General features: G+C 43.3%; 1 protein-coding gene across 12 annotated transcripts in view; it reads left to right on the top strand.

Annotated features, from left to right (window-relative positions):
- MAP4K4 (mitogen-activated protein kinase kinase kinase kinase 4) overlaps positions 1-12,820 on the top strand; it is a 170,543-nt gene that overhangs the window by 142,235 nt on the left and 15,488 nt on the right. For 6 of the 12 annotated variants that reach the window (XM_017818403.1, XM_017818405.1, XM_017818401.1 and 3 more), the window contains 9 exons: positions 319-470; positions 1,167-1,264; positions 1,609-1,617; positions 2,263-2,438; positions 2,805-2,925; positions 4,094-4,285; positions 6,631-6,748; positions 7,004-7,174; positions 11,883-12,026. In XM_017818403.1, the coding sequence (XP_017673892.1) occupies positions 319-470; positions 1,167-1,264; positions 1,609-1,617; positions 2,263-2,438; positions 2,805-2,925; positions 4,094-4,285; positions 6,631-6,748; positions 7,004-7,174; positions 11,883-12,026 (1,181 nt within the window). The remainder of the gene's footprint in view (positions 1-318; positions 471-1,166; positions 1,265-1,608; positions 1,618-2,262; positions 2,439-2,804; positions 2,926-4,093; positions 4,286-6,630; positions 6,749-7,003; positions 7,175-11,882; positions 12,027-12,820) is intronic. The other 6 variants (XM_017818402.1, XM_017818409.1, XM_017818406.1 and 3 more) reach the window with 4 other exon arrangements.

Here is a 12,820-nt window from a genome sequence, read left to right as displayed (position 1 = left end):
CCAATTTTAAACCTGCTGCATGCAGGCTGAGGGAACTGTCCACTTTAGGTTAGATACATAAGAATGGCAAGTAGATATCTCCATATATAAAGAATAGCTTATACCCACCTAAACGTTTTTTTTTTACCGTCATAAATAAGGTAGAGGGAGCCAATGGCAGAGGGAGCCACTGCCTGGGTTGTGCAGCATCACTGGTACCCTTAGCTTAGTGTTCTTTCAGATGAGTTATTAGCGAAACACTGAGGAAGAGTGATGTTTGAGTTTAGAAACAGGAATTTGGAACGGAAGTGTGTGACAAATAATTTCTCCCCGATACAGCAATATAGAGCCTCGTCTGCTGTGGGAAAGGGTGGAGAAGCTCGTACCAAGGCCAGGCAGTGGGAGTTCTTCGGGTTCAAGCAACTCTGGCTCACAGCCTGGCTCCCACCCCGGCTCTCAGAGTGGGTCTGGAGAGCGGTTCAGGATGAGATGTAAGTCCTTCTCCCACCCTTTGTAATACTGTGTGTCTAAGTTTATTAAGCTGTGAAATGCTTAATAATTAAGGATGCTAACCCCCACGTGGAATGACCTTTGAGCATGCAGTGTCAAAGATGGGTTAGCTTCCTGTACCCCCTTGGCTGTATGTCCTTGCTTCCGAAAGGCAACAGGCACAGAAGTCATTGTCAAAGAGATTAATTGTTCTTTAATTTACATCCAGTCACTGCTTCGTTTTCCTATGTGCAAACATCCCAGTCTCCATGCCCTCATAGCTCCCTTCCTTATGTGTGCAAGGGCACATTTTGATGCTTGTTGCCTGTCATCTTGGTGGTGGCAGGGTGCAGACTGCTGTGGATAGGTCTCAGCTGGGCTACATTGAATGCTGATGGAGGTTTTGCAGCTTGTGGCCACACTTGAGTCTTTTGATTTGCAGTTGTGTGACTGTTTACTTTGGCTTCAGTCATAGGTCAGTTGCACCTATACAAATCACAGCTAGTGATGTCTTTTTGTATAGTCCTTCAGGGACATTGTAATAGTGAACTTGTGAAACTTAGGTCATGCAGTCAGACACCACCTGATAGTTTTCTCACCCCTCTTCCTCTCTCCGAAGTGAAGTAAGAAAAACATATTTTAGCTCTCTGCCTAATCTGTTTTGTTCGGTCTTCCTTTTGGGGTCTTGGCACATGCAGCATCATCCAAATCAGAGGGTTCGCCGTCGCAGCGTCATGAAAGTGCACCTAAAAAGCCTGAAGAGAAAAAGGAAGTCTTCAGACCTATCAAGCCTGCTGTAAGTTGCATCCACTTTCCCTTGTCCACCTTCTCTCTTAGGTGGACTCACAAAAAGTACGGTGTGAGCTTCTATTCATGGTGCCCTCAGAGATGAACTTCAGCTTGAGCTGAGTTTCTAACTGTGGGTGTAGCAGCACGTTCTCAGCTGTGCAGTTGCCTGCACACATCACAGTACTTTAAACATTAGGTTTTGCTCTGCTTCTGGGATTGATTTCTACTCTCTGATCTTCTTTCTTCCTAACTTTTGCCTTTCTCTCTTTCAATCCTGTGCTTCCTTCCTGGGGCTGGATCAATGATCGTGCATATGACCTGAATGTGCCAATACTGGGCTGAATGGTGCAGGGAGAAGTGGTAAGACTTTAAATTGTTGCTACTTTCTGTGAAAGATTTCTGACGTGTCATTTATCTGGCTGCTATTACAATTGACTACAACTGTGTGTCCAGTTGTATCTCGGGAAACTCAGTGAGTTTTCATGGTATTTCCAACTTTCCTTAAAACTTTCTTCTCTTGCCATATCTCTTATGATACTGCCCTAGCACCCAAATATGTCAGCTTTCTTAAAGAAACATAGAGGTTGGTCCTTCCCTTCTGATAGTAGGTGGGTGCTATTAACCTGAAAAGTTTAGGAAAATAAACTGTGACAGTCAACCATATGAGAGTGGATCTTGGTGCTTGTATATGTCCTTCAGATGGTATAGTAGAGTAAACTGAAGTCATAAGCAGGGTAGTTGGGATTCAGAATATGCACATTTTTCTATGATATGGCAAGACCCTCTTAGGTTGACTCTTGTGGTGCTTTAATTTATCAGAAAGTGAGTTTTCATAACTGTTAGGAATGAGTAAGTCTGAGGAAACTACAGCTGGGACAATGGAAACATGGTGGCGGACAAGTGAGAAAATTTGGGCACTAATCCTGGGCATTTGTCTTGCAAACTCTTCTTCTCTCTTAGTCACAACATCAAGTGTTTTGGTTTTTTTCTCCCCTCTCCCAACAGGATTTAACTGCATTGGCAAAGGAATTGCGAGCAGTGGAGGATGTGCGACCTCCACATAAAGTAACAGACTACTCCTCCTCAAGTGAGGAGTCAGGGACAACAGATGAGGAAGATGATGATATGGAACAAGAAGGAGCAGATGAATCTACTTCTGGACCAGATGATGTCCGAGCAGTGTTAGTTCTTCTACCAGTGTTTTGCATCTGTTTTCCCTAGTAGGGGATTGAAGGAAAAGGTTGTTGAGTATTTTGGTGGGATTTTTTTGTTTGTTTAGTTTGGTTTTTTATTTTGTTTTTGTTTGGGGGTTTGTTTGTTTGTGTTTTTGTTGAGGTTTTTTTTGTGTGTATGTTTTTGGGTTTTTTTGTTTTTTTGTTTGTTTTTGTGGAGTTTTTATAGAGAGGCTTTTCTAGGCAGGTTATATTTTAAATATTCCACTCTGGTCACAATACAAATTAATTTTCAGTGTGCCTTGATGCAGGGCAGTGACAGCTAGGGCACTAGTGCTATTATCTCACTCCAGTTATTTCTTGTCTGCCAAATAGGTCAACGTTGAACTTGAGCAATGGTGAAACAGAGTCAGTGAAAACCATGATTGTCCATGATGATGTGGAGAGTGAACCTGCCTTGACTCCTTCGAAGGAGGGCACCTTAATTGTTCGACAGGTATTGCTTTTCCTTCCCTGTGCAGTGCTGCACCCTTTCTGTGCTCATTAACCCACTCGCTCATTCACCCATGCTGTTTCTACATTATATTTGTTGTTCGTATTATCAAGACACAGCTGTAGTGGATTTCAGATGAGCAAGATGTTTGATGCATGCAAGAAGGAGAGTAGCCCTTGCTTCTGTTTTGCATGCTTTCCGGTGACACCCATGGCAGCACCATGCAGAATATCTCAAAGTCTGTGGGAGAGAAGGGTAGAAAAGCTACAGGTGTGTGGAGCAAGTACATGGAGGAAGAACTTAGTTTAGTTTTACCATAGGACCAAACATGTGTCTCAGGAGTGGGTCTAGGAGGGAGACAGGGGTGGGAGCACTCAGGGCTTTTTAAAATTGTTTTGAAGCTGTAGTTGAGGGCATACAGACCACCCAAATAACATACACACACATGTACATACAAATTCACGCAACAGTTGGTGTGGGGGAGAAGTAGAATAGGTGGTGAAGCAGAGAATGTGGACAGAGCTAGAGTGCTATGTTGTTTCCTTTGATTCTGAAAATACTGCATTCTTGTGCCTCTGAAAGATAATGATTCCCTGCTTTTAAATGAGCCTGTGTGTTAATGAGTGTGCTAGCTTATAGGAGTTTCCTCAGTAATCGCATTTCTGAGTTTCACAACTGAATGCCAATTTCTTAATTGAGCCCTCTGGTTTGAAAATTAAGATTTCATGGTTATTGTTTTAAATAGTTATCTGCAGGCATTCTCCAGAAAGTCCAAACTGCTATCTCTATAGGATCTAAGTTAGTTTTAAACAAAACAATAGGGAAAGAAATCCTCACCCCACCCTCAAAAATGTGCTTGTCCCTGTTGTGGTGTCGGACTTAGCAGCACAGTCACTCTTTTGTGAATTGGTGAAACTGGCTGTGCAAGTCAACCACACAAACCAAGCTTTTGCCTGCCAGAAGAGGTGGGAATTTGATGAATACTAGTAGCTCTGCCCACTTTCCCTTTCCATCCAGGCATCAAAGCATGGATTATCAGCTTATTTAAAAAAATAAATTAAAAACTAAATGTGAAAAGGTAGGAAGTGAGGGAGAGAAGGAGAGAGGTTGTTAGGGATATAGACCTTTAAGCAGCACTTGAGCAAGACAAGTGTGCCTGTTTTTTCTACAGAGTACAGTTGACAAAAAGCGTGCCAGCCATCATGAGAGCAATGGCTTTGCCGGTCGCATTCACCTCTTGCCAGATCTCTTACAGCAAAGCCATTCCTCCTCCACTTCCTCCACCTCCTCCTCCCCATCCTCCAGCCAGCCGACACCCACCATGTCCCCACAGACACCCCAGGACAAGCTAACTACTAATGAGGTATGTCTTACACCACAGCTGGCTGCTTTTGTAGGGTTATAGCAGCATTGCCTAGTAGCTAGTTTGCAAAGGAACTCCAGCCAATCTCCCCTGCTTTTTTTTTTCTTGTCACCTTTGTTCCCACCCTCCAAATAACACATTTCAGTTCTGTGTAAGAAGCCCTTAACTGTAGAGCAGTCCCACGCCAAACTTGCCAGTTTACTATTTTGCTTCCTTTAGTGAGTCATTAATTGCATGGCATTCATTTTAAACTAAACTTGACTACTAGCATTTTCAAGCCAATACTCTTTTTTTTTTTTAATTCTGTTTTATTCCGGGAGCAGTCTAATTGCAAGCAATGTGGCTCTTCAGAATTAGCAGTTAATTTTGGCTTTGTCAGTAAAGGCTGGACTAGTAACTCCACACATATGAGGAGCTGCTTGTGGAAACTCACCTTTTGGGAGAGGAAGCAGCTGCAGAGGGATTTTGCTCTTTAAACCTTGCCACGTGGGCTGAATGAACAAATCAGGGGGTGCCTGGGAGGGTTGTAAAAGCCTGAGGTATTGTTATTTTGGAATAATGAATGGGGAAAAAGATTTGTTTTTTTTCCAAGTATGTGTGTATTCTGAAAAGCAGCTGTGTAAAGGTGACTGTTCACCAGCACTGCTTATGTCCAGGTAGAGAAGGCTTCACCATGGGGGAAGCTCCCTCTTGCTCTCCTGGGCTGATCCTAGGATAGTATCTTCCCTTACTAAGTGCTGGTGGGAAAGCCTGGTCCTTCCTGTGTGTGTAACCCCTCACAGCAGAGAAGAGGCACATATGTGAATGAACAAAGGGCATCGTTTGGCTCTTACCAACCCTAGCAGTAAGTGAGGAGCCTGATATGGTGTCTCCACTCCTGGCTGGGTGGCCAGTCTGGCTTACAGGGTGGGCCTCTTAAGCAGGGGAATGGTACAGGGGAGCAAAACTTGGTGAAGAGAAGCTGCTGCTTAGAGTCTTGCCATGTAGGTGTGCAAGTGCTGTGATGAGGAGAGGTTACAGTGAGCTGGGTAGGCTGATGGCAATGCACGCGTTTGCCACATAATCAAAAATGCTTCTGAACCAGAGGGTGGGAGGGAGCGTTTCCTCATGGAAATTCATTTAGCATAATACTTAATTTTCAGATATGCTTCACTGGTCTTTGATCTTTCTAAAAGCACACTTGTAGGTTATAGAGATCAGTTGATTGATCCAGAGATATGCTTGCTCATTACTTTGATCTAAGCAATAAGTAAGCAGGGTTCACTTAACTCAGCTTAGGAAGTGAAGGCTGGGGCAGTACCTGGTGATGAAGGAACCTTTTGGTATTGAGCTGTGCAGGGGACCGATACACTCTGAAGACAAATTTCTGGGTTTTTTCTGCAGAGTAGAGGCTTAGGAAGATCATAAGTTGAAGATTAGTTGATGCTAAAGAAGTGTCTCATAACTACATTTGCATAAAGCTGAACAAAAACCCAGTACTGCTTGGTATAACTTACCCACATGCACACCCTTTATATATATACTATTTTTTCACTTGTCCCGTTCTGCTTCATTATGCAATGTTGTCACTATAATACTAAACTGGCAAGAGTTTTTAAGTCGTTTCATTTCCACTTTTAACAGTTCATTGTTTCACTTCTTTCTTTCTTTGTTTTTTCATGTTTAGACCTCATAACTCAGCAAGCACCAGTGATTTTATCCACTACATATTCATAGTGTCATGTCACCGTTTGCTACACCTTCCACACTAATGAGCCCCTTTGTTCGATACAGGTTTAATACATTGCTTTGTCAAATAAAGGTGGAAGAACCTGCTGCAGCTTTCTGGCAAGAGGCTCAGGTTAAACAAAATAGGGAGAATGAACAGTAGCAAACATTGAAACATAATCCATAATAGAAGTGAATGCTTGATCCCAGATGGTTCTGATTTTGTTGCACAAGCCAAGAGATCAAACTTCATAATTTATTAAACTAACTCAATTCAGGAGATGCTTCATAAATTCAAAAACTGTAGGTAGTGGACAACTTGCAGATAAAATAGTATACCTCCATTTAAGCAGATTTTTAAAAGGAGAGACATTCCCCTTGTGCCTGATTGTAGTGGCCTGTTGTAAAAGGCTTTGCTAGCAACTGAGTTTCAGGGATGACATTTTGCTGTAACGTGTGGTGTGCGTATGTATCTAGTTCAGGTGTGGTGCCTGTAGTGCGTTGTGTATCTATAAAGGAAGTATAAAGGTTTGGGGAGGTTTTGTAGCATAATTCTGTAGTAACTTTAAAACGTTGGTTGTTGTTATCCATGCTTTTTATTGTCATTAATATTAATAAAGTTGAAATTTACATTGCAGACTCAGTCCGCTAGTAACACACTCCAGAAACACAAATCTTCCTCCTCCTTTACACCTTTTATAGACCCCAGATTACTACAGATTTCTCCATCTAGTGGGACAACTGTGACTTCTGTGGGTAAGTAAAGTAGCTGAAGACAACAACTGAAAAAGGGTTCAGTGGCTCTTTAAAGTACTTAAGAATGTTACCATCATGCTTTTTATTTAATTTGCAATGGATTGCATAGTTTATTTTCTTTTTCCATTTACATTTCTTACAAAAAGAAAGACTTTCTCAGTATTCTCAGTTACTGATTTGGGTTGTATAATGTCAAGAGTATATGGCCAGAATTTAGCACTTGAGGGATATTACATGCACTTTTCTTTTTTTCAGTAGGATTTTCTAGTGAAGCAATGAGATCAGAAGCAATAAGGCAAGACCCTACACGGAAAGGATCAGTTGTCAATGTGAATCCCACGAATACTCGGCCACAGAGTGATACACCAGAGATTCGCAAATACAAGAAGAGATTCAATTCTGAGATACTGTGTGCTGCCTTATGGGGTAATGCAAACGTGTTCTTCCCTTGCCTCCTGCACTTCTGAAGTGTAGACACGCCAGTATGAGCTTGCAGTCTTCGATGATGTACCTCCGAAACTGTAGCTGTTCCTCTGCGTTTATTCAGTGCTTATTTGCATCTTCTTGTTGCAAGAGCTGATTATTATTGTGTTGTTTACATTATGTTGCTTCTGCTTTGATATTATTTCCCACTGGTATATATGCTTCTGATTGCATAGTTCAGACTTAGAATCACAGAATCATTAGAATCATTAAGGTTGGAAAAGACCTTCAAGATCCTCGAGTCCAACCTTTGGCCGAACACCACCATATCAACCAGACCATAGCACTATGTGCCACATCCAGCTGTTTCTTGAACACTTGCAGGGATGGCAACTCTACCACCACCCTGGGCAGCCTGTTCCAATGCTTAACCACCCTTCTTCCTGGTGTCCGTCCCGAACCTACCCTGGTGCATCTTGAGTCCTTTTGTTCTGTCACAAGTTGCCTGGGAGAGGCTTCATTCAGTTGATCAGGATGTCCTTTTCAGCTTTTTCTAAACCCTCCTGGTACATCTCTTGCAGCTTTTTGGAGCTTGTAGTAGTCCTTACATTGTACACCTGGTACACATGGTATTTCTTTTGAAAAATAATCATCTTCTTGAGCCTCTTGCTATTGTATTGTTGCAGAGCTTGATTAAGATGTGCTTCGTAAGATGACTTGCCACCTCAGTCATCAGTTTATGTAGGAAGGAAGAGGGAAAAGAGGAGGGTAGAAGGGACATTTTCCATTCTGAGACTGTGACTTAGCTTTGTTAAGAGTGGTTACTGCAGAGAGAAGCTGGATATGAAATGTCATCTGACCAAATGTGTCTGGTCTTCTTGTCACAAGGAATAATTTGTGTTGGTGCCAGACCAGTTAGTCAGGATCCCACACTTCACCACTCTTAGAGCAGTGCTTGTTGCCTGCTACAATGTGACATCAATGCTGCAACACCCAGGGAGAGCTTTCTTCTGCTATGCCATTTGTTTCTTGACCAGAATCTATGGGGGCACATATTTTTTGTTATCTAGATGTTAATAAATGATGCTTGTGTATGTTACATACATATTTGTCTAATATGCCGAAATTTGGCAGACTGTAAATGCACATGCATGTAATTTTAAAAACTATAAAGAAGAGAGTTGGCCATACCCCTGAGTCACATGATGATTGTATAGGTGACACAGTCTACTTATCTTTTCTGCATTTTCATTGCTCTTTCCAGGGCCTTAGTTCTCTTTTGGGGTTATTTCCACCATTTCTTTTTTTCTCAGAACAGCACTGTTGTCTCAGTCTTCTTGCCTGCAAAGCTGTGTCAGTTAAAGAGCTCTCCCAACACCTTATCTTCCTATCTGCTGTTTTCTTTATTTCCAGAATTTACTGGTAAGAATTTTTACCCCAATGCTATTTCTGCTTGTATTCATGTGTATAAAAGGATAAAATGAGGACTTGTGCAAATATAAACTTTCAGGCTGTGAGAGGGCAAAGGCAGAGAGAAATCATGTGGTATCAGTAAAGATGATTCATAATTTCTCCAATCTGCCTTGTTTTGCCAGTAGCAATTCTTGTTAATGGTTTTATATTTCTTTGATCTCTGTATCTGACTGTTAGGGTGATTTCAAAAAAGATGTAAAATCCTAGAAGTGTGTTACAACTGTGACATGGCCCTTCCTTGTTAAACATTTAGGGCCAAACTGATGGTGATACAAGCTGGTACACATGCTTATTTCTTGGTAAGGTTTAGCTTCCTCTACCCTTAAGCAAGTTAAACAATTTCATGCTTCTTATTAAAAAAGAGGGGGGCTTGCTTTGCTTTGTCTTTACCAGTGGTAATGCCAGTAGTATCTGGCAGACTGCTGATTGCATTAGGTCTGTGATATTGTTTCTTCTAGTTCTGAGTGATAATAGTCAATGTTAATGATATGGATGCAGTAGGATAGATTTTTACACCCAGCCTCCACAACCAGCCTGTACTTTTCCAGGAAGCATTTCCATTTGTTTGAAAAAAACAGAACTGCTTAATTGTAGGGTGGTGGTAGAAGAGCTCTGCTGTCTGTGAGTAATGAGGGTGCTTGCATTTTAAAATACAAGCGCTGCTTGCCACCAGCGTAGTACCTCATTAGTTTCATCTCAAAATGCATATAGCTAAGGGAAGGGATCAGGGACAAGTGTGCATGTGAACTTGAAGCAGAAACAACTGCACCACAAGGGCAGCAGGAGAGACTGGGGTGGAGGCGCAAGCAACGGAGCCGTGATGAGCAAAGAGCGTAAGGGACCCTGAGTGAGCAGTTTGCATGTGGCTTGTTTTGAATTGTAATCTACACTGGAAAAAATACAGAAATGCATGTTGAAGTTGAATCACTTACAGCTTTAGTCAGTGGGTCCTGGAGCTGCAGGAAGGAGACCAACTGCTGGGCACTTCCTAGGCTGGTTTGGTGCTGCTGCAGCCTGTGCTCAGACCTGATTTGTGTGTATGTCACTCTTCCTGCTTTCTTCTGCCACTTCCCAATTTGAGGATGTCTCTCAGTATGAGAGACAGTCTGTGTGAAGTGTTCTTTTGGTGAAATGCCCATGGGAGCTGTGGGATGGGATCCAGTGGGTGCAAACCATGAGGGGAATGCAGAAGCAATAGGTGGGCAGGATGGGGATGAAGGAGGTGTCAGTAGCTGGAGAGCCTGGGAGGATGACACGCCTCCCAGGAGAAGTAGCAGAGCAGCAAATCTGAGAAAAGATACATGATTGTGGGGACTGCTGGGACCTCTGCAGTTTTCTTACTGAAAAGGTGAGAGAGAGGAAAATGAAGATGCATGATGGTTTCTGACCTCCCAGTAGGCTACATCTGTTTTTCCCATTCACTCAGAGGCTTTTCAGGGTGCTCCAGCACCTGTAGCTCAGCTTCCTTCCCCATCATTGCTTCCTCCTGGCTGCCACTCTGCTCCCCCTTAACACCCTCTTCCCCTTCAGAGACACCTTGTGCCCCCTGGGTCAGGTTAACGTGCCCTCCCTTTTGCAAACCACTCCCATGCTTGGTGGCCAGGGTGTTGTTTAGGGGAGCAATGCCCTTTTTTAGTACTGTGAGAAGGCATGTCACTCCTACAGATGCAGACCACACTGAGATATACACCTTTGCACTGGGCCCACCTGCTGTATTAGAAAAGGTTCATTATGGGATCAGCCCAAATGGCCCAGTGACACCAATACAGTTGTATCTGAGGTTTAACTGTCTGACTAGGGATTAAGGCCATTAAGAAATATAACTGTGATCATTTTTTGTGAGTTTTGGTACCCCTCACCCCTCTTCCAGCATTAGCGTGCTTTTTTGTTTGGGAACTGATGCTCTGTCCAGCACACAACTGGATAAACAGTGAGCAGTAGGCTCACTGGTTGAGCACAGAGAGTAATAGTGAATAGGGTAGTATCAGACTGGTGACCTGTCACTAGTGGGGTTTCACAGGGCTCCATCTTGGGCTCTGTGCTCTTCAACATCTTCAGAAATGACTTGGACACAGGACTGGAAGGGATGCTAAGCAAGTTTGCAGATGACACAAGACTGGGAGCAGCTGTTGACTCCTGGAAGGCAGGGAGGCCCTGCAGAGAGACCCCAACTAATTAGAGGACTGGGCAATCACCAACCATATGAAGTTCAACAAGGGAAAGTGCCGGATTCTGTGCCTGGGATGAGGGAACCCTGGATGTACATAAGCTGGGGAATGAGGTGCTGGAAAGCAGTGCCATGGAAAGGGAGCTGAGGGTCCTGGTTGATGGCAAGTTGGATATGAATCAGCAGTGCCCTGGCAGCCAGGAGGGCCAACCATGTCCTGGGGGACATCAGGCAAAGCATCACCAGCCAGTTGAGGGAGGTGATTGTCCAACTCTGCTCTGCACTGGTGCAGCCTCACCTGGAATATTGTGTGCAGTTTTGGGCACCACAATATAAGAAAGATATTAAGCTATTAGAGAGAGTCCAAAAGAGGGCAGTGAAGATGGTGAAGGGCCTTGATGGGAAGCCGTATGAGGAGCAGCTGAGGTCACTTGGTGTGTTCATGCTGGAGAAGAGGAGATGGAGGAGGACCTCATTGCAGTCTACAACTTCCTCGTGTGGGGAAGAAGAGAGGCAGACACTGATCTCTTTTCTGTAGTGACTAGTGACAGAACCTGAAGGAATGGCCTGAAATTGTGTCAGGGGAGGTTTAGGTTGGATATTAGAAAAAAGTTTTTCACTGAGAGGGTGGTTGGGCACTGGAACAGGCTCCTCAGGGAAGTGGTCACAGCACCAAGCCTGACAGAGTTCAAGAAACATTTCAGCAATACACTCAGACACATGGTGTGACTCTTGGGGATGGTCCTGTGCAGGGCCAGGAGTTGGACTTGATGATCCTTGAGGTTCCCTTCCAACTCAGCATATTCTGTGATTCTGATTCTAGAAAGTCTTCTGTGGTCTACCAGTCTCTTACTCTTTTGAACATGGATGGTTTGTTGTCAGCAGTCACTATGGGCAGGTAATGTAGACAGCCTCTACATCATGAGATCTTTTAGGCTGCAGGCAACTGAGACCCATCCAGTAGTGGTTAGACCTGCTTCAAACAAGACAGTTGCTATATCAATCATCAGTTCATCAGAATATGTGGAAAATGTGCCTACTAACTTGGATCTTTGGTTTTATTTCTTCTAGGAGTGAACTTGTTAGTGGGCACTGAAAGCGGTCTGATGCTCCTAGATAGAAGTGGGCAGGGGAAGGTTTATCCGCTCATCAATCGAAGACGATTCCAGCAGATGGATGTACTTGAAGGCCTGAATGTCTTGGTGACAATTTCTGGTAAAGTTGACTGTTTAACGTTATATTTTTCCTCCATCTGTCATGACATAACAGAAAGCTTTTCTTGGCAGCCTTTTGAGGGGGAAGTCCAGACTTGACTGAAGTCAGTGGGTTTTCCATCATTTCACCTCTCTGAGTCTACAGTTTATTTCTGCAACTTAATCATTTTCCACACAATACCCGTGCCTGCTTGCCCCCTGTCCTTCCTTCTGTAGGGTGACCTTTAAAAGTGCTGCACAGGATTGGGGGAAATGTCTGTCTTTGTTTGCTTCTTCAGTATATGAGAGCTGGAAGTTAATGCTTTGTGAAAATGGCATTCTTTCCCTCTTTCATAATTGCTTTCAACCTGACCTCTTTCTAACCAAAACACAATTTGCTGCTTGGGTTTAAAGACATCTTTCTTCTGTGTTAAAAACAGTAGAATGGGAAGAGCTCTTGCTTTTAGTGTGATGTGCAGTAAGAGTTTGTGTTTGAGAGAGAGGAGTACAGTGTGTATATGGAATGGAAATTCCCAGGGTGAGATCAGTGCAGCTTTTGGCCTGGTCTCTCACTGGATGCAACTTGTAGATGGCAAAGGAATGGGAGATGAAGGGTGGTGGTGATTGTTGTGTTTGTTTTGTGTGCACTGATGAAAAACGTGTTATATGAAGCTTGAGGTTCCAGACTCTTTGGCTCCAGAGAGTTATTGCATAAGGTTATCCTAGTGTTAGGCAGCTTGATGTGGTGCACTGTTAGTCTTTTTTCACAGGTGTTGTTCAGCCATTTACCTTCCTTTTATTTTAGTTTGTTTGGAA

This window comes from Lepidothrix coronata, unplaced genomic scaffold, assembly GCF_001604755.1.
Source record: "Lepidothrix coronata isolate B3197 unplaced genomic scaffold, Lepidothrix_coronata-1.0 Scaffold68, whole genome shotgun sequence".
In the NCBI taxonomy this organism is placed as follows: Eukaryota; Metazoa; Chordata; class Aves; order Passeriformes; family Pipridae; genus Lepidothrix; species Lepidothrix coronata.
Note: the sequence above shows the minus strand (reverse complement) of the source record. Positions and strands in the feature narration are given on the sequence as shown.